This window comes from Etheostoma cragini, chromosome 2 (genome assembly GCF_013103735.1).
Source record: "Etheostoma cragini isolate CJK2018 chromosome 2, CSU_Ecrag_1.0, whole genome shotgun sequence".
NCBI lineage: Eukaryota > Metazoa > Chordata > Actinopteri > Perciformes > Percidae > Etheostoma > Etheostoma cragini.
Window position 1 is genome coordinate 10,483,180 of NC_048408.1, and position 21,388 is coordinate 10,504,567.

The following is a 21,388-nucleotide window of genomic DNA, read 5'->3' on the forward strand; positions in this document are numbered from 1 at the left end:
CCCCCCCCCCCCCCCCCTTTCTTTGTCCACAGAAAGAATCAACCCTTAGAGTTGGACCTGAAGTAGAAAAGATCATTTGCGGCCTAAACAAAGACAGACAGAGAGAACTGTAAGTAAACACCAACTGTGTGAACTTCTCAGGGGTCAGGAAGGTTTTGTGCGTGTGGAACTTGTGCTCAATGCTGTTCTTATCACACTGGTTTACGCACATGAATAGTGAGATTTTTGGTTGTTTTGAATGGGTCTGAGAACTTGTGTTCTTTGTAGATGATGCATAAGCCATCTAAATTGCTCCTTGGTGTATCATAGTGTATCTGAACTAGAGCTGGGCAATATATCGATATTATGTTGATATTGTGATACGAGACTAGATTTCGTCTTAGATTTTGGATATTGTAATATGGCATAAGTGGAGTCTTTTCCTGGTTTTAAAGGTTGCATTACAGTAATGTGATGTTATTTTCTGAACTTATCAGACTGTTGTAACTGTTCTATTATTTGCCTTTACCCACTTAGTCATTATATCCACATTACCAATTTATGAAAAATATGATTGTGTATATATTTTGTGAAAGCACCAGTAGTCAACACTACAATATCGTTGCGGTATTGATATTGAGGAATTTGATCAAAAATATCATGATATTTGATTTTCTCCATATCGCCCATCGCTAATTTAAAGCAGTGTTTGGGATCAAGCAGCCATTTATAAGACACCTTGCTAGCATATTGGTATTCTTTAGATTAGAGGCTCCCTCAGGCTCAAACGGTAAACAAAGCAAACAGTGATATGACATTTTCATTTAAAAGGCTTTAAAGGTCTCATGGCATGAACATTCACTTCATGAGTTCTTTTTTTTTTAAACCATTAATATGAGTTCCCCCAGCTGCCCATGGTCTCCCAGTGGCTGATCATTGATCTGAGTCATTTAGCTGATAAGAGGCAAGATTACCTCTCCTTTCTCTGCTTTGCCCGCCCAGAGAATTTATTCCACCCATGAGAGAGAGACATCATGACTGTCAAACTAGAAAAGTGGTATTTGGTCAAACCCTGCCCGCCCTCAAAAGCAACAGACTCAGATATGTCGCATACTAAGGAAAGCTCATTGTGGGCTATAATTCGGCACCACGGCTGACTTTCGGGAAATCCAAAGAGCACTGTTTCATGGGACATTTAAAAATGAGACTTTTAATGTCCAAATAGGGTGGTATCTTTATGTATACCATTTGTACAGTTTCACACAAAACACATTGTAAAACATTATAAACTGACTGAATTTGATGTTATGTGGATGTTAGGTGTAGCAATTAAGGGCTCAATGCTTACTTTTTAAAGTGGTTGCCACGGTGGCATTCAGGCATCAGCCTTTGGTGGCCGAAATTGATTTATTTTTTTATTTTTAAACTGCTTTTATTTGAAACAATTAATTTCTTATGTAACTATACCACACATTTTAATAATGAAACGATGAGATAATGACTTGCAATGCTATTTCCCATCCCTCTCAAATAAGCGGGCGACAGATCACAATACTCACGGTTTGGATAACTGTTTTGAGTCACAGATTGGATCAGTTTTTGGATCAGCACAAAAAAGGAGGGCATTTGAATGATTATTAAAATGAAATAACTTAATCATTACTTCAAGTAAATTGCTGTTAAAAGACAAAAAACAAGGGTGAGACAAGTTTTTTTTTTTGTAATAACTTTGAATGCATCACAAGGTTTACCAGTTTTAAATAAACACAACCTTTAGTCCTGTCTGTTCCTCTAACAGTGGTGACCACTGACCAGTTTAGCTCTTAGCTTTAGCAGCAGGCGGTTGTACGTCCCTCTGTTGGAATCCTCTGCAGTGAAATGCAGTCAAACTATAATGTTTTAGTGGTCAGCATTTTAACAGCGTTTAATCCAGTTACTACTGTAGCTAAGGCTCGGCTAACGTTACCTGCTGCCAAGTGTAACATGTTATTAGCCTTTACTAGCGGGACATGCAGCGATGCTTTTGTTGCCTCTGACGTTTCAGAGCATCAGAGAGCAGAGTAGACCGGCACTGAAATTCACGTTGCTATTCTCTCCGATAGATGCTGGGCACCGTTGCGTATTAGCACTGGATTTTATCATATGCTGTTACATATTGAACAGGTGGTTGCCAAAGGGGGTAACCAGAGTCCAAAAAAACGGTTGCCAATTGACTCAATCTAGTTGCCAATCTGGTTGCCAGGGGCAACCTTTACTGTTAAGCTGTGGGATGTGAGCTTGAACCCAGTTGTTTCCTAGCAACACATTTCCCACATAAGCGTATGTTATCAAGTTTATTTTATTCCCACTCCACCGTGTCATTAACCACCATGAATAAGGGCTTAACCGAAAGGAAACACTGGTTTTAATGATACTCAAAGAAGTGCTTTTACAGAAATAGATCAAAAGGATAGCAAACTATAAAATAAACAGAACATTTAAAACCAGAAAAAAAATACGTACAATTTAGATTGTTTGCATTTAATGTGGAGAGAACGATGGGGCAGCAGTGCCCAGGAGGGGAATTGACATTGTCCGTCTGGGACTGAAACAGCATGTCTTCCGGTTCCCAAGCCAAGTCCCTTGGGACTGAACCCCTATCTCATCAAGGCTGTTGTACAGTCTTGTTTATCATCAGATGGGTTGGTGGTGATGAATTTTCTTTACTTCTTAAATCTGATGTAGTAAGTGATCCATAATGCAGAACCACATGTCATTGTAGATTAAAGGCAGTTTGTTTCAACTTTAACATCCCGGGTCCCATCAAAAAACCTGCTACATTTTTCAATGGGTGCTTTGCTTCGGTTAATTTTCATCGTCATTTAAGCTGCAGATTTGTTTATAGTCTTAAAATTTTCAGTTTGCATTGATATCAAACCGATATTGATTTAAACCGGGAAATTGGTTATCCAGTTAGTTGCAGATTGATTGACTGCCAAGTGAAATTAACTTATTGTTTCAACTCTACAAATAACATCCTACAGCCTGGATATCTCAGTCTGAGTGTTATTATTCCTTGCCTATGTGTCCTTAACTATCCTAAACCTTTTGTTCTTATTTTAAATACCATGTTTAATTTGGACAGAAATGGAAAAATGGCACAGCAAAAGTAAAAGATAGCTAACATGTTTTACATCAGAATGCATAGTCTACTTAAGGTTCCTTTTTTTTTGAGGATGTGTAATCTAATGAAATGGAAAAAAGTGCCATAGAGGTCAAGGATGACACGGAAATGATTGCCGTCAGGGGTGTACGGAAGGCCCCACCCCGTGTTTCATTGTCAGCAGCTCTGTCAGGATGCAGACCTTTCACACTTGTGCACGAGACTCAGTGGAAGTAGTTGGAGTTGTTATCAACAAACAGGAGGTGAATTCACTTAGAGGCATCCTATGTGTGTGTTGGTCCTTTGTGAAAGCAGGGAGCTGGAGAAGGGACGTGAATAGATGCATGAATTCATAAATGATAAATTGTTTTTTAAGTTTATTTATTCATTAAATTCTGTCATTTTGTAGATTGGAAAACTTGTCTACTTAAACAATGTGTCTTTTTCTAAATTGTACAACTTGTATTTTTCAGGCACATTTTTATAAGGTCAAGTGCAAATATTAATGCGTGTGTGGCTAAAGTGCCAAATGCATACAGTTAATGTGTGTATGGCATTTTCAGTGCTTATTTCTGTAAAGGGGGATTCTTCCTTTAAAGCCACGAGTGTGGTTCAAGTCGTGAATTATTCATCCTCGGCACGCGCTGGTAAAGTGATAGCACATAGCAATCCCTTGCTTGGCTCGCTGCTGCATTTTTCAAGTGTTGACCGGCACTCAAATGTCAAAATGTTAACATTGACTTCCCCCTTAAAACTGTTACCCTGCTCCCAGGGATTAGATAAGGGACATTTGATATGGGGGTTTGAATAATTCAGGATGATGGTTTTGGGATTGAATTGTGTAAATGAAACTTCCCTGTGTGTATCCCAGTGCCTTCTCCTTGTGCTCAAGAAAATGAGGAATTTGTCTGGTAAATGGAAGACTTTCCTGATGTTAGAAAAGGAAAGGAAAGGACAAATACTTAAGAAAAAAGCCTTTCATCCTGAAACCAGATCACTTGTAATAATGATTAATAAGCTTTTTTTCCTTGAACTGTGCTTGTTTCTGCCTGTTACATATGCTGGAAGAGATTTTGATTTTCCAATTGAATACAAAGTAATAAAAGAATAGTAAATTCCAGTGTAAAGAAGACTGCAGAATGACTGCATGAAGGAGTGCACTTCTGTCATGTACAATTTGAATTTAGAACTGCTTCCTAAGCAGACTGTTGAAAAGGACTGAGATTTAACCATCCTCTGTGTCACTCCCCAATCAGTCCCACACCTCTCACCCACTCATTCTCTGTAAATAATTCAGAACAGCCTTTTGCCTACTCCAGTGAAGAGCATACACACAATTGATAATGGAGGATAGCTGGTGATGGTAATAGAATGGCTGCTGATGCACATTTCAGAAGTCTAGAAGGTTTAAACAACCTTAACTACAGTAATTCTGTCTTCTTTAAATTTGGACCTATTTAGCTAGATATTAACTTCATGTTTATCAATGCACATGACCACACATCCTAATGAAACCTCACTAAAGTAAACAGTCTGTGGCAGATGAAAGTAAATGAGGGGCCATATGCATCTTCTTCAAACAAAGTTGTATACACTAAAGAAGAACAGTAATTCTCAGAGTGAGCCAAATGGGTCAGTGTTTTTTATAAAATAAGGCATGACCTGGTGACACAGTAGTGACTAGTCTGCATCCTTGATGTTCCACTTCTGGGATTCCTCCATGGCCACCAGAAGATTTCACTGAATTTGGCCAAATAGCTGTTGCTTTGGACTTCGTTTGTGTTGGCATTTTAAACTGGGTACTGTGGTTAACTGCTCCTCAGATCTCTGCAAGGTGAATCCAGACAGGTAACTATACTATCTGTCCAATCTGAGTTTTGCACGACTAAAACAACTTTTAAATGTACACGTTCCACCAAAACAAGTTCCTTTCCGAGCCTTTTTTGCAGCGGCACTGCAGCTTATCTCTAGCGTTTGGCACAGCCCAAGACTATGTAATTCCTTTTAAAAATGCCAATAAACCAGATAACGCTTTCCTCCCATTCCCAAATGGTATGCGCAGTAGCCAGACTCTCCTTCAGCGCAGTTTGGAGGAGGGTCTGGTGAAGCGAGACTAGTGGTGACAGTAGTCAGTGTTACTTGCTTCAAGCTCTGTAAATGTGGTTAACCAGTCATGTATGGTTATGGGGACGTATACGGTACTTGTGGAGTTTCCCTTTCAAGATTGTCAACTTTGTGATGTTATGATGGACCCAGATGATGAGGAACAGCCTCAAGTTCCAGCTTTCAGCTATTTTTTTCCTTTTGATGGTTTTTGTGGTTGAAAATTATATCTTACTGCTGTAGTAGTGAAATGGGGCAGGGGTCTAATATATTTTTTATGTATCACTGTGCTTTGAGGTTACTCTGTGTTTTGTTGCGGTGTAAAATTGTGACCGTTTCCTTCTGAAAAGTCCGCTCTTTCACAACCAACATGGCTCAGTTCAAAATTTTGTTTCAAAACAAAACTCATCTCTTGTCATGATTTCCTATGGTAGAGAACCCCATCATCCCACCCATGTATGAACATTTCTATTTTAATATGCTGGTATGTGTTGGAGTCTTAGGATATTGCACTCAACTTGATGGGTGTTGATGCAAGGATCTGTGTCATCCTTTGAGGGGTGTGGTTATTTTTCTCAGTCATTCATGCTTTCAAGATCCTTGGAAACAGGAAATCCTTCTTTGTCCCTGTGTTTGGGAGACAGGAAGTGGTGACATTACTTGAACTCTTTTTGCTTTGGCATGGTGGCCTGAGATGAGTTCTGATGACCGTCAAATCTATTAATTAGTGTCATTTGCTTATGTATAATCATATTTACTGGTAATTGTATTTGGAGTGATAGTAAAAAACTCATCACACCCCAGATTTAACATTTGAGGTGTCTGTCTGTGTGGATGCTTTTAATAGTCTTAAGTCATGGGAAATAAATCTACAATCTTCCTGATCTCCACTAGAGTGCAGCATACTCAGAGAAAATAGTCTGTCTGCAAGCTCAGTCATATGTTGGGTCATAATGAGGATATTTTTTTATTTAAATGACACACCGTCATTGTTTTGATATTATTCTTAATAATTTAAACAGAAACTGGATAGATGGCCTTTATATGACAGGATGCAGGTTTTATGATATACAGTGAGGACACCTATCTAGCTTCATCATTATTTTTATCTTTCAATTTGTCAAAATGTGGGAGCTTCATGATAATTGAGGACATGATTTTCAAGCCCACTGATTCAAATGTACCAGTTACTAATTGGTTTGAAGAGACTTGTGGCACAATTTGCCGCTTAATTAACTGCTGATGTAATTTGTCTACATATCGTATTGCTCTTTTAAAGTGTTTTGCTCATCACCTGGGGATTTAAACACTACGGATTAGAGGTCAGTATTGGGTGAATAATTTACCTTGGTTAAATTTTGATAACATTAATGGTTGATTTTGTTTGTGGAGTTTAAAATGCTAAGCTTTGTCTATTAGGCAGCTGTTACAAAAGTCAACCTTTTAATGTCTCATTAGGGGCTTCATCAGTCTTCTTGGTAAAGAACAGGCTGTAGATTTATAGGTGAAACTCGGATAATTAGAATACCTTGTTAAAGTTCATTTATTTCAGTAATTCAACTTAAAAGCTGAAATTACTATATTATGTAGACTCATTACATGCAAAGCAAGGTATTTCAAGGCTTTGTCATAATTTTGATGATAATGGCTTACATCTTATTTAAAACCCCTAATTCAAAATTTCAAAAAATTAGAATATTACATGAAATCATTACAAAAAAGATTTTGATTGGCAATACAAACAGTATTTTGTTATCATAAAGGTTTATGATATTCCATTCCATGATATTCCATACCATGATATACATTTCTTTGGCTTTAAACATATAAATAAATCGGCAAATATGTTGCAAATAAAGTATAATAAAACAATCTGACTTTGTCAAACACAAGCAGACTTGCAACCTGTTCCATACAGATATGTATACAGCTTCTAAATTAATGATAACGAAGAACACTGGTATTGGATTGTCTCTCTGTAACAGGCTATCAGCCCATAATGAGGATTTAGGTGTCATAGTTTGTATCGGGAGGGAGAAAAATGGACTTGGTGCATCCTGACATATTTGCGCTGCCTAGGACCTGGCTCAGAAGTACCTTTTCATGGTTGATAAGCCATGTAATAAAATGCTATCTTTTCAGTAATGAAAAATAATAGCCATAAGCCTTGGGCTAAGAATAAAGTGCTGTTCAAAGTTTGAGTCATGCAAGTTTTGGAAATTGAATGATTGATGCACTGAGTACATCTGTCTTGGGTAAGTTGAAATATTTTCTAGCACAAGCTTGCTAGATGTGGAAAATGCAGGGACAAAGATTGCTTAAATTGAGTTCAGTTCATGACTAGCTTTTTATAGAAATGAAAGATTCTTTTTTTTAATACATTTGTATCTTTGTCTTTAAAGTCTCAGGCTCTGATTGGAAATGTAGTGCTTTTAGCCCTGTTTAGCTCCACAGTAAAACATAATCAATATTTTAAGTCTTAAGGCTTCTTCTTTTTCTCACTAGGTATCAGATTGACCCTTCATTTTATCTTATTTCTCTCCAATCATGGACTGTCTGAGGTGTTAATATAGACCCCTGACACACTGAGACAATTTTTTTTAATGCTCATCAAATCCGCTTTGCCTTTCAGCAGTTAAAAAAACCTGATTGCGGAAAACAAAAATATCCTTTCACTTTTTTACTTTTTCCAATTTAAAGATAAATCCGTGAAGGGTAAATGAAAGCTTATACATATGTTGATCTGAGTTATGGAGATAAAGTGTGAATCCTTGTTTTGAAAAGGAGTTGCTTTGTCTTGAAAGGATCAGCATGTGGTGTAATGATGCCACATTTCAGACGACAATAGAAGATGAGACAACAGTGACACAGCTTTGTGTTTTTAGCCACACTGATTGTTTGTGGCGAGATAAGTACAGTTATCATCATTCAGGGGGTAGCTTGAATTGGTTTTTCGGTTAAAAATTAAAATGAAAAAGGCTGCATTGGCATTCAGGCTGCCGTTTTGTTTTTCCACTGATTATGAGGTTTTATTAAACGTATCTCGAAATCGTAGCTTTCAGGTAAAATGAAACTCAGAGGAGCATTATCCATTTTTAAATTCCAGTCCAGCGGTAATGGCATTAAATTGGCTTTGCATATCGCACTTCCTGTAAACTCATTAACAGCTTTGTCCAATGTCTGATTCTTCTTGTTAAGTACGAAACACAGATCGGTATAGAGCACAGTATTGATCTGTGAATGTTTTGTTGACTTTTGGATTTTTATGTAGTGATTTCGTTCACAGGACAAAATAATACAGTTAAATTCATGGCATGTTGTATGCCAGTCTAGCTGGCCGATTGGGATTTGATACTCCCTGTAAGTGCTGCATGTAAGCTTTGAGTCATTATGTCTTCGTCTGAAACCCTCCGCTGTGGTGCAGTGAGTCTCCTCTTTATGGATCAATACTGAAGCAGTGAGCTGACACAGTGGAAAGCAATATTCATACATAATGAACAGGGCACCCTTTCACCCTGCCCTGTCTTTAAGTACTCGCCAAGAAAAGAACACAACAGTAAACATGAATATTTCTTTTGCTTATGGAGCTAACAGATGATTTAAGATGAAACACTTTGTCACTGTACTGATTTACGGTTCGCTGCTGCATACGGTATGTGAAGGAAGGTTAGACTTTTTATTTTATTTTTTAAAACAACCCTTTGTCCTTGATCTTTTGCAGACAGATCTCTGTTTGCTATGTTCAATTTCTCTCCTGGTGTGCTGTTTGTTCCAGGGAGATGGCAACCTGGTGTTTCAGGAAATCTCTGTTGCAATGAATCACAGTGAGGTGTCACCTTTAGTAGCACTCTCATCAACAGCAAAAAGATGTGCCAGTGAGTAAGCACGGAGAACAGCTTTAAGTGCTTCATTATTACCTTTTTCACCACCTTTTTACGTTGGCCACAATTGGCAGTCGGTCACAGCTGCACACCCAAGCATGATGCACTTTACCAAAATAAATGGATGTAGCAATAACAGTTCTTGTCATTTTTGCCATATCCACCTGAAAAGAGACTAACGGCTGTCGATTTTCTAGTGGATCTCTGCCTCATTTAACTTAGTACGCCAGCATGTAGAATTCTGAACAGGGTGGACAGCCAAGGGGCATAGATGCTTTTGTACTCTGTAAATGCACACTTTAAATTGCCTCTTAAAGGAGTATTCAAACATTAAGCCAATTTTAAAAGCGGCGTGTTTTCACATAAATTTGATGTAAAGACATTCATAGACGTTGCTAGACAGAGTAACCCAGATGGTTTATGTGGAAGATGGTAAAGCCCTTTTGGAGTGGACTTTGGGCTTTTCCCCCATTCATATAAATAAATAAATAAATAAATGGGGAAAAGCCAAAAAGCATAATATGAGCACTTTAATTAGTAAAGTAATCAATTGATTGATGTCTGAACATTGAGTACCTTGCAGAGCTGAACTGCTAATGGCAAATTTGTATATCGTTAATTTTAATCAGCGTCATCTTGACCGCAGTAACGGATTATTACCATAATTATCCTGTCTACTCTCTTATTGTCTACTAAATGCTTACCCTGGACCCCTCCCCCACTGCATCTCTAACTGTAGCCTGCTTATCAGTCCTCATTGTGGAAGCAGTGTGGTTTGGATTTTCTTTAATATTCTGTCAATAATATGAATATAATCATATTCCTCAATTAGTGGAAAAACCAGGAGCTCAGATATCATGTGAGGGAAGCACTTTAATGGGCAAGTTAGAGGAGCTCAGTCTGAGTGGTTCACCACTGGTGGTGGTAGCTGTGTTGGGGGGGGATAGCATCCTCATTGCACAGCAGCCGAAGGCAGTGGAGGGAGTCGAAAGAAACGCATGGAAATTGTGGGAGACAGAAGGGAGAGGTGGCAGACATTTAATTTTGAGTGTTATTTGTAATCTTAGGAAAATGTGTTTTGTGGATGGGAGCGAATTTGACCAAAAAAAGGGGGAGCTATAGCAGGAGGCGTGTGCTGTGACGAGATAGAAGTACAGCAGAGGGAGTGGAGTAAGTGGGAAGCAATCACGAGGGAAATGGACCGGCAAACTGTACTTCCCAACTCGTGTGCCCTTACTTTGGATTAAGGTGAGCGTTGGTGTCTGTATTATGTTGACTGTGGATAATAGCAACCTGGTCTTAGTGGCAGAGTACCTGTGGGTCAGCACCATGTGGAATAATTACAGAAAAGGCATCAGCTCTGAGGACAACTGAGGGGATTTGGCAAGGACCAGGAAGCGTCTGCGGCTTGCTGCTTGTCTCTCTTTTCCACACGTCTTCTAACCCCAGAAGAGCCAGGCTACTAATGAGCAGGTCGATGTGTGGCTGTGGCTGCAGCATCATCTCCTCTTTGATGAAGAGACTGGGCCGCACAGCGTGCTGCTCAGATCTCTTCTCCAGCCATACTTCTGAACAGCTGCAGCGACTGGCCACTGGATGCCCACCTCAACCAAAGGTAACAATGCGTACGCGCCCATTGACAGCCACATACGTGTCTCCATGCCAGTCAGCTGTAAGCTTTTTATGTGTTCTCACCATGTGTGCAATGGAGGAAACCTTTGGGGGCATGACAGCATATAGCAGAAAGCGCCGCGTGTCAAGTACAGTGTCCTTGTTCATCTGCTTTGGTTGTCCGAAACAATTTCCCAGGTATAAGACGTGTGGTACCAGCGAGAGCAGAACAGTAATTGATTCTTTAATGGAATCAGGTGATTTAATGGCTGTCTTGCTGCCTTGACAACAGTGGACTTGCTTTCAGCTAGCAGTCATTTAAACGGAAGCCTTCAGACTGCCTGTGGTTTACAGTGATTGCTGCCCTTTATCAATTTGGAGAAAAAGCTTTTTCTAATGGAACAAATAAAAGCCAAACAAGATTTTGTGTGCGTCTAAGTGCTTGTGCGTGCGTGCGTGCGTGCGTGCGTGCGTGCGTGTGTGTGTGTGTGTGTGAGAATGAGAGTGGGATTTTCCTTTTAATGCTGGCTTCTGTCTCATAGCTGTAGCTTCTAGGGTTCCCTCTGTTTCATTGTTTTTGCACATGACTGTTTTAATTGTTGGCTGGCACTGACTCCGATTCTAACTCCCTTCCAGAGTCCTGGCAGAAGGCCATTCTCACCGTAAAGGAGATTGACTTTCTTAGTTTCCAAGAAGAGTTATGCTCTCATGAGTAATGATAGAAATCCACAAGGGAAAATGTTGTTGTATTATAGGACTGTTGCATGGCAACAATTCAAATAAAGAGAAAATGAGTGACCGTTTTAAAGGACTCGTAGCGCTTATAGACAACACCTTAATGTCTCTTTTATGTTTAATGGAAGTTATTGTTTTCCTGAGAAAGCATTGTCACACTGGGAAGTAATTGAAACTGTGAAATGAATGTGGAAAAACTCTGAGGTTTCACTTTCTTCCTCTGAGACATCACATGGCACCAGCTTGGAATAGAAACATCGATTAGTAGCTCCTGCATTGAATTGGAGACGCAAAGGTTTTAACAAACACAGCATATTTATAGGATTTCTAGACTAGCAGGAATCCTGTAACGCAGGGCTCTTCAACGTTTTCTAAAGTAAAGACCCCTTAACTGACAGAGAGATGGAGCAGGGACCCCCTACTACATATATTGTATAAAATAAGTTGCATATTAAACTGGTCCTACAAAAACGTGTGGGTGGCATAAAGCCTTTATGCATACCTTTTTTAATAAATATAACTGAGCTATTAAATAATTGTTGGCATTATTTTATAAATCATGTTTAACATAAATGTGGCAGAGTGAATTCTTGGGATGAATTTGATCTGTGGATGGAGCTTAGTGACTACCTTACTTCAAGGATAGTAAGCCCATCATTATTGTCTTTTTTATCACAAAATGGCTGATTTGTATTTGCTAATATGTTGGATTCATCTAAAGACATTTTCATTTTTGAAAAAACTTTCAAAAAATGAATGTTGAGCCCCCCTGCACTAGCTCTGATGTGACCCCCTGTCTCTGAGGTAAAGCGTGTTTAAAAATAAAAAATTAAAAAAAGAATTCATCATTTCAAAAGTCAAAATTCTACTTAACTCATTAGTTTTTGTGTGACATGCTGCAGTTATTCAGGAGTTAGGTTTAGGACAGCAGAAGGTGTTGGAATATTAGTTCAGGCTTTGCTAATATCCCCAATGTAAATATTTAAAAGAACTGTGGCACCTCTGTTCGATCTATATCTTACTATGTGCCTTGTGAACAACAGCCAATATTTCCTCCACTCTCCCCCACTGTTCTATTAAGGTCATTTTGGTGTGAGTTATTGCTGCCATTTGTGGGTGTTCAGCACAGTCCTTTTTAATTTTCAGTCCTTATTCTCAACAAGGTTGTTGTGCTCACTGTATCCAGTAGCCTTGAAACTATTAAGGTAGGTTTCATCTTTTTTCAAGCTGGAAAAAGGGCTCAGTTTTCACAATCCATCATCAAACATAGAATCTCCTCAGAACTATATTAAAGTCCCCATGTTATCCTCATTTTCAGGTTCATAATTGTAATTTCAGGTTGCACCAGAATAGGTTTACATGATTTCATTTTCAAAAAAACACCATATTTATGTTGTACTGCACATTGCTCCAGATCCTGTTTTCACCCTACTTGTTTAAGTCTCTGTTTAGCAACAGAGCAAGACATCTCACTTCTATACTATCTTTGTTGGGAGTCGCACATGCGCAGTAGCTAGGTAAGACCACATCAACCAGATAACTCTTTCTCCAAATTTGGTCAGTACAAGGCAGGATTAGCTGGGAAACTTCTTCTAAACGAGGGTGCATGTGTGGAAACCTACAGAACAAGGACATGTAAGTAGTTCTTTTGTAGATTATGGTGAACTAGTGTGTGTTGTAGTAGAGAATTTGAACAGCTCACCTGGAGACTGAAGGCAGAGGACATTCAGAAACCTGTATCTCACTCAAAACAGCATTTTTTTTTTCTCAGGTTTGTAGTCGTGTGGAAGCACCAGAGACACAAAATAACACCCCAAATCAGTGGTGACACATGTTACGTAAAACATATTTGGTTCTACTGCTTAGACTTAAACTCTTGAAACATTTTTAAGAAATTGTAATATTTTACTTTTGGCTCCACTTTCAAAATTAACTTTACCCAAATGTCTTCATAAATTTCAGTCCAAACTGTCTGCAATGAGAGAGAACATCCAGTCTCATTCCTCTCAACCTTCAAAAGATTGATTTCTCAACCAACTAAAATAAAACGGGCATTTACTCTTTGCTCATTTAAAGCAAGGAAATCACATCATTATTGGGATATGGTAAACTTCTGCCAGCAGCAAAGGTTGTGCAATGAAAAAAAAGAGCTTCTCTCTTCTGTAGCCTGATCTGTACTGGTTTTCTAAGCCAATAATATTAGTGGTTTTTGAGAGTTTCACAAAATCTGATTAGTCTTTTTTTCATAAACGTGTGACAATATATATTTATAAGAATTGTGGTCAAGATATGTAGTTAACGAGACATTTTTCAGTTATTAAATTTATCTAACATCTGGTGCCAGATCCCTGGGTGCAATGGGTTGCAATTGGACTGGATATAGATCAGGCCCTACCAGTTCTGTAACTGATACAGAACAGTTAAAATGCCTACAGAAACAGATGCTGCATATTCGCTCAGGGCACCCCTAGAAATAATTGGAGAATAACAACTGTATAGCCAAGGTTTAAATGGCTTACTTCTGGCCCATAACATCCCAGCCATAATTAGATTGTATCTCAGACAGCAGTGATAAAGTGATGTAGCTGTTTCAACAACAAAAACACAACTGTTTTAATGTAGCTCATAAACAAAGTTTTACTGACTTGCTGTTTAAAGAAGCTCTACAGTGGTTAGGATGTCAGCTGAGTGGTGGGGAGGCACAGTAGCTGCTGCCAAAGAAAGTTAACGCCTACCTGTTGCCCACCCATAACAGCATGTAGATAACTCTGTCCAAATCCACCTAAGAGAAGCACACTCTTGCTGAAGTGCCTCTTGTTGGGTCTGTACATAAGGCTAAAGTGATGTCTGTGTGTGCCACAGCTGTGGCTTTATCTGTGAAGTGCCAACTTAACACTTCCCCCTCCCATCAGCAACTACACCAGTGACTGTCTGAAGTATGTTGTGCTGCCAGACTGCTGGGCACACATTACCAAGGCTGGTCGTCATACATGTAATTATTCTAAGAAAATGGAAAGTATTTTGGCAACTAAGCAGCATTTATAATTACATGCTTAAAGAGATTCTGTCTAAGTTGGCATACCACAAACCGGTTCATTATATTTGCACAAGCAGTAGAAATCTGTTGGTGGTGTTTGCTAAAGCTGCATTCATTTTCTTTTTTTGCCACTTAGGAGCAGTGGATAAAACATCACATATTAGCATAGCATCCTATAAATTGTTCTGTTGTTTATATTGGCAACCACTTGCCTATTTATGCATTCACCAAACACAGAACATCATTAGCATTCATTTGGATTTTGTGTCTTTGGCCCCCTGACAAAATTGAAGTCCAGTATTTATTAATTTTTTAGCTGTTTTGGTCTTGATTATCTCCTGGGAAAAATATCTTGCATTTCAGATGCTAAAAGCCCCTCTGTGCTTACCAGTCAGTTGCTAATCTGGTCTGTCCCTCGTATGCCGATGAGCAGGCAGAATACAGTGTGTTTTTGTTTTGGGCTGAAAGTCTGCCTGTGGTGTTTAAAAATGAGATTGATGAGAGCTGAGTTTGTGGCCTGGAAAACAAAAACAATGAGCTAAACAACTCTAAAATACTTCATAGAGCCATGGGTCACCTCAGAGTTAATAAGTGATAAATCTCCATGAGTGACCCCGTAGTCTTTGTTAGAGCAGCTTTAGTGATTGTCTATTTTGACATGTTAGTTTACCAGCAATTAAGCTAACATGATGGGTATAAGAAGAAGTTAATTAAAAGTATGTATTTAGTTGTACCCTATAACTAAACAATCACTCATTTTCTGTATTTGCTCATAGAGGCTCTAGATCTCCTGGGCACCTGTTTGCTTTAGGAGACACAAATTCACACCTGCCCTCCCCAGCTTCCCCAAGCTATTTTCGTCCACTTCATTGCTCTTGCAGGCACAAGTTTCATTCATCAGTCTCTATTCTTAGTCCTGCAGTACCAAAGACCATGTGCCAAGTCTTTGTTCACTATAAGTGTTCCTGGAATCTTTCTGTGTTTGCGCAGCCCCAAAACACAGATTCAACCACTTTATAAGCTTCACCAGAAGTTTTGTTAAGTGCACACTGCTTTCCATTTAGGTGCATTTCCAAGGAAGGATCCAATTGAATTATAAATGATAACATTTAAAAAGAAATTTGGTAGTGGTGGCCTGAGGTTAGAGATGTGAGCTGGTAACCGGGAGGTTGACGGTTCAACCCCGAGACCAGCAGGATAAAATCTGGGTGGGGAAATTGAAAAAGCAGCGCTTGTCCCTCCCTCCTCACCACCACTAAGATGCCCTTAAGCAAGGCCCTTAACCCCAAAAGCTCCAGCTGGTCAGTGGCCAGCAGGTGAGACTGTGGTTATACTGACTAGCTTCCAGGTAAAATGTGTAACTGTGTGAATGTGTCAGGCCGTCATTGCAAATGAGAATTTGTTCTTAATCAACTTCAATCGAAGGTTAAATGAAATTAAATTTTCCGCCTGTAATTAAACAAATACCCTAAAGCTCTCCGCAAAAACTCAGTTACCTCAGCAAACCTTTTTTGTGATCTAAGTCAACCTCTCTCATCCTGTTTGTGGGTTGCACTGCCCACAATTGTTTGAACAACAATAATGACAAACTCATTTCATGCTGTGTTTAGGGAACTAATTACGCAAGCCTCGGCTGTTCCGGTAAATGGCAGGGACAACTTTAGCTATTCATAGCCTTCCTTTTCTGAGCTCACAGCAATGAACTAGCAGTCCCGAGGGGGGGCAGTGCAATCTGAGATAGGTCTAATGCTTCCCACAACAGCTCCGGGACCATACAGCAAAGACAGGGAGAAGCCTTACAAAGGGACAAGTGACTTTTTCTTCAAGGTCAAAGCAGTTGGTTTTCACTGAGACAGATAAAGTATGTGAGCTTCCAGAAAAAATATGTTCTCATCTCGTACTGTATGTAGTGTATTGAGGGGGTTTGGCACTGCCATCTGCATCGCTGATTCTTAATTTGTCATAGTTAGGATTAACTAGAGACCCCGTGTGGGCATTGAAAAGGCCTATTGGCACTTTAAAGCTACATTAGCTAAGATTAGTAATGAACCTTTGAACTAATGCGCCTAATAGGAAACTGCAGAATGTAATTACCCATAGGCTATAAATCATGAGAATAAAAGCTTAAATCCCAGCAAGAATTGTTTACTAATTGAAGATTAGACTGAAAGAATGGATGCCAAATTTCTCTCCTCTGTGATGTTCACAGTAAGACCCTGTTTACACGTACGTGGTTATTTTGACAAACGAAGACATTTCCTTTCGTTTGTACCCTTCGTTCACACCCGAACCGAGAACTCGCCACTGAAAACGATTTCTTTTCTAAAACCTTGCAGCCAGAGTGGAGATTTTGGAAATCTTCGTTTGCATGTAAACTGAGAAAACCAGAGGTTTAGGCAGCCGAGGAAGAGAAGAGAGAGGAAGTGATTCATTGCTGTTGTTGCTTTTTTCGCGATTCTGATAGCATGCTAAAGTGGGCTTGAACTTCTCGTTACACTGGCATCTACAGGTTTGGCATGCTCTTGACGGCATGAACACGGGTACATGTAAATGAACACTTTTCTGAAAACTGACAGCTGAGCACGATGTTATTTTTGAAACCAGAAAGATTGAAATGTCCGTTTCATGAAAATAGCAGCCCACGTGTAAAAGTAGTCTAAAGCAACTGTTGGAAGATGTTTTGGGATTCGCTGCTCTTGGATCTGCAGCTACTGACATGTTGGTTGATTGAACAATTGCAATGGGTTAGTTCACTATGTACATAATTATATGACGGGAAGAAAGTGTGTTCAACTATAATGATGTGTTGTGTCTAATAACTGTAACTGTTACTGTTTAATGATTTGTAAAATATCTGTTATTTATTTGGACTTACAATACAAAACTCTTACAACTAATGTGTGCAGTTGGTGGCCTTGCATAAAGATGCTCCACTGTAGTACTTATTTCTTACTAGTTGTTGGTTAAATTTTCGTCATACTGTTCCTAAGGTATGACCTGTTATTTAATGAGTCGTCAAGGACAGAAAGTAAAGTTTAGACATCCCTGTCCCTGACAGTGTGCAGGTTCTTTAAAAATAAAAAGTTCTTGTCTTTTACCTTTTTGTCTTTTACATTTCAAAATAATACTTTCTAAAGCTGTAATTGCAATACCGGGATATTTATGCTGAAGGATATCATACCGTCAGAATCTTCTACCGGCCCGTGCCTCGTTGTCTTACAGCTTCACATGTATTGGTGGAATTCATCGATGCTACCTACTCAGCCCACTACCACTTGGACTCGACAAACCCATGAGTCACACATCCCACTTAGCTTTATTTACTTAAGTGTTTCTTGCTCTTGCATGTTGAATCACTAGAATAAAATGAGTATTAAGTTGATTTGCTTTGAGTGCTTTTAGTCTTTGTTTCAGAATCCATTTAGATGTTAGACTAAAATGCCAGAGCAAGGAGGATACAATGCCTTTTTGTTTTACAGCTATTAATCACAGTGGTTATAACTAGGCTATTTTGACTGGGGATAAGTGAAAAGACATGGATGCATGTCTGTGATGCATGCATACACATTTAGTCTTCCAAAAGCCGTTTTTTGTTTAGAAAAACACAGCTACTAGAAAATGCTTGGCATGTCTTGCATTCAATAATACGGCCTGTGGAAAAATGGAAACATGACTTCAAAATCTAACTAGAGCTGTCCACTTGTGATCCGATCACTCAGGACAGATGTTAAAACCAGGTCCAAACAGCCTGTAATACTTTGTAGTACTAGTAATACTTCTTTCTACTATTAAGGATCATACTGAAGAATTCAGTGTGCATGTCAACAGAGCAAGCCAACTGTCTGTTGCAGATTTTTAACCACATAAACTGGATTGGACATTAGATGCAACAATTTAGACAATTCAGTGACATATTGTGTGAATTGGTTACTGTTTTCAATCAAGTGACAGTGACAAGTGAGACTTTGTGTCCTGTTTGGTAGCTTTTTCAGATGTCTAAAAGAGTCAAGTCAGTTATATTTATATAGTCGTAAATCACAAATTTGCTTTACAATGTGTGCTTCAAACGACACCCTCTCTATCCTAAGACCCTTAACACAGTAAAGTTAAGGCCCACAAACAATCCTGGCTGGAAGATGTTGTAATACCATTTGACTTTTCAAGCTGCTTGATTTAGAAGATAAACAAAAAGCCTTTTTTTTCCCTGAAGCTTGTAAACTACTAAACTCTTCAGGACAATTGTTGCTCCTGATACATTTAAGCCGTGTTTTTCTTTTGTATTTGACAGATTTGACTTTGTTTATTGGCTTTGTTGGAAGGTGGAACACTAGTAGCTCTATTTTCTGCCAATGTGTCTGCATGTGAGGCACAGCATCCAACGCTGTGTGATCTGAAGCCAAACAAAATCCCTCCCACCTATTTTCCTTGTCTGCTGCTGAGCAGCAATGGTGTGGCTCCAAGAGCCAATGTTTAATGTCCATTATTCTTAATTCCGAGGCAACAATAGAATATGATTCACACTTTCATTTGGAGGAAATTAGCATATAATTGAGCATGCATTTGTGAGATTCTTTCTTTTTTGGTACTTTAAGTGTCGATATTTGCCTCAGAAACACAACCTGCCTGTGGACCCAAGAAAACAATTAACAGTCAGTGTCTTTTGTCCTTTTTTGTGTGTCTCGTTGCAGAATGCCAAGCCCTTCTCCTCCTCAGACAGCCTAGCGAAGGTCCAGGAGGTAGCAAGCTGGCTTTTGGAAATGAACCAGGATCTGCTGTCGGGGGGCAGCAGCAGCAGGCGGAGTCGGGGGCCGGGGGGTCCGGCAGTGCGAGGTAACGCCTCCTCCACGGCTCGGGCACCCCAGCAGGCAGCAGAGGAGGGAGATGAGGATGAGCACATGAACCGGGTAGTAGAGGAGGCAGAGCAGCTGCAGCAGAGGGTATGGCCAACTGACATTCAACCAGTGATGTTGAAGTCACTTGGAAGGATTTGAAATCTAAACATGTAGATTTTAATTTGATTAACGAGTTGTAAATTGAGGTGTGAAGATGCATGGATCAAGTCATGTAATTGTGGATGTTAACCAACTTTTAAGTATAAGAGCAACAGATTTAATTTAGCATTAGACCTTTCCTCTGAGGCATTGTTTGTATTTGTCTGGCTCTTCCCAGCCTGAGGCATCGCAGGTTGATGGCGAGAGAGAACAACCATGGGCGCCAAGTGAATCAGGAGCCAGCAACGGCCCTCAGGGAGACGAGGAAGGGGAGGACGACGAGGAGGGCCCACCAAACGAAGTGAACGGAGGAGAGAAAGGAGCCCGATGGATGTGGGGGGCAGAGCAGAGGCGAGTACGAGGCCAGCCGCTGGGCGAAGAGGACGAAGAAGAGGAGGAAGAGGAAGAGAACAACAACAGCAGCAGTCACCAAGAGGAGGAGGAGGCGGAGGAGAGGACAGAGGGAGGGGAGGAGCAGGGAAGGGAGGAAGAGGAGAGGGAGGAGGAAGAGGAGGAGGAGGATGAGGATGAGGAAGAGATGGACCAAGACAGTGATGACTTTGAACATTCCGCGGAAAGTGGGAGGGAGGAAGAAGAGGAGGAAGGAGAAGGGGAGGAAGGGCTGCGGTCTCCCTCTCTCAGGAACAATGTGTCAGCCCCCAATAACAACCTGGACTCGAGTTGTACACACCAAAGCTCTTCTAACAAGAAGGTAAGCACAGCTGTTGATTGATTTCTTCTGAAGAAATACTTCCTATGTATATTAACAGTTCACAGGGAATCCTTCAGTTTACAGAGACAGTTTCTGGAAAATAACTGAAGTCATTCTTCAATACTATGAGTTCCACAAACAAAATTGAATTCACATCCATGTTATTGGGGTAGATGCCAAAACCGCCACCTCAAAACCTGGGGAAATGAAACGTAAAGCATGAATAGATACTACTGGAAATAAGTGAGGAAAATGTGTTATTTTGGGGAACTGACCCTTAATTATACTTTTGCAGCAGGCACAGTAGTTTCAGAAGTTTCTCAAAGGAAGTGTTCGGTTATTATCACATCACTGCTGTGGTAACTCCCCACAATGTACTTCACTGACAGCACATGGTTCATATTTAAAGCAGCAGCTCCCTCTTTTGGCACAAGTATGTTACTGCACTGCAAAGTCAATGAAGATGAGGGCTTAAACTAGAGCTGGGCAGTATATCGATATTGTTTTGATATTGTGATATGAGACTAGATATTGTCTTAGACTTTGGATAATGTAATACTGTAAAATGGCATTAGTGTTGTCTTTTCCTGGTTTTAAAGGCTGCACTACAGTAAAGTGATGTCATTTTCTGAACTTACCAGACTGTTGTAACTGTTCTATTTGCCTTTACCCGCTTAGTCTTTATATCCACATTACAGATGATTGTTTATCAAAAATCTCATTATGCAAGTATTTAGTGTAATTACCAATAGTCAACACTACAATATTGTTGCAGTATCGATATTGAGTTATTTAGTCAAAAACATTTTTATATTAGATTTTTTCCCATATTGCCCAGCCCTAGCCTAAACATACACAGCTTAAACAGAGTAATCACAAATAATTCACAAGTAGTTTCCTTAAATATGTGATATATATATATATATATATATATATATATATATATATATATATATATATATATATATATATATATATATATATATATATATATATATATATATATATATATATATATATATATTTTTTTTTTTTTCAGAACCATGTGATTATGGTGTTTGTGATAGAAGAGTGACAGCAGAGTATTAAATAATAATAGCTCAACATCCGCCTTATAAAATACTTCCTTCAAGTGTAGTACGTGTTTTAGGATATGTTAAACTCTAAGCATGTTCATGCCTTACGCTTACTGATTGA

The 21,388-nt window shown here is 39.3% G+C and overlaps 1 protein-coding gene across 6 annotated transcripts in view; it reads left to right on the forward strand.

Annotated features, from left to right (window-relative positions):
• Positions 1-21,388, forward strand: part of fbxw7 (F-box and WD repeat domain containing 7) — a 106,596-nt gene that overhangs the window by 19,730 nt on the left and 65,478 nt on the right. For 3 of the 6 annotated variants that reach the window (XM_034885318.1, XM_034885301.1, XM_034885327.1), the window contains 3 exons: positions 33-109; positions 19,177-19,425; positions 19,658-20,191. In XM_034885318.1, the coding sequence (XP_034741209.1) occupies positions 19,246-19,425; positions 19,658-20,191 (714 nt within the window). In that variant the 5' untranslated portion in view covers positions 33-109; positions 19,177-19,245. Of the gene's footprint in view, positions 1-32; positions 110-16,246; positions 16,350-19,176; positions 19,426-19,657; positions 20,192-21,388 lie in introns of those variants that run through there. The other 3 variants (XM_034885309.1, XM_034885335.1, XM_034885344.1) reach the window with 2 other exon arrangements.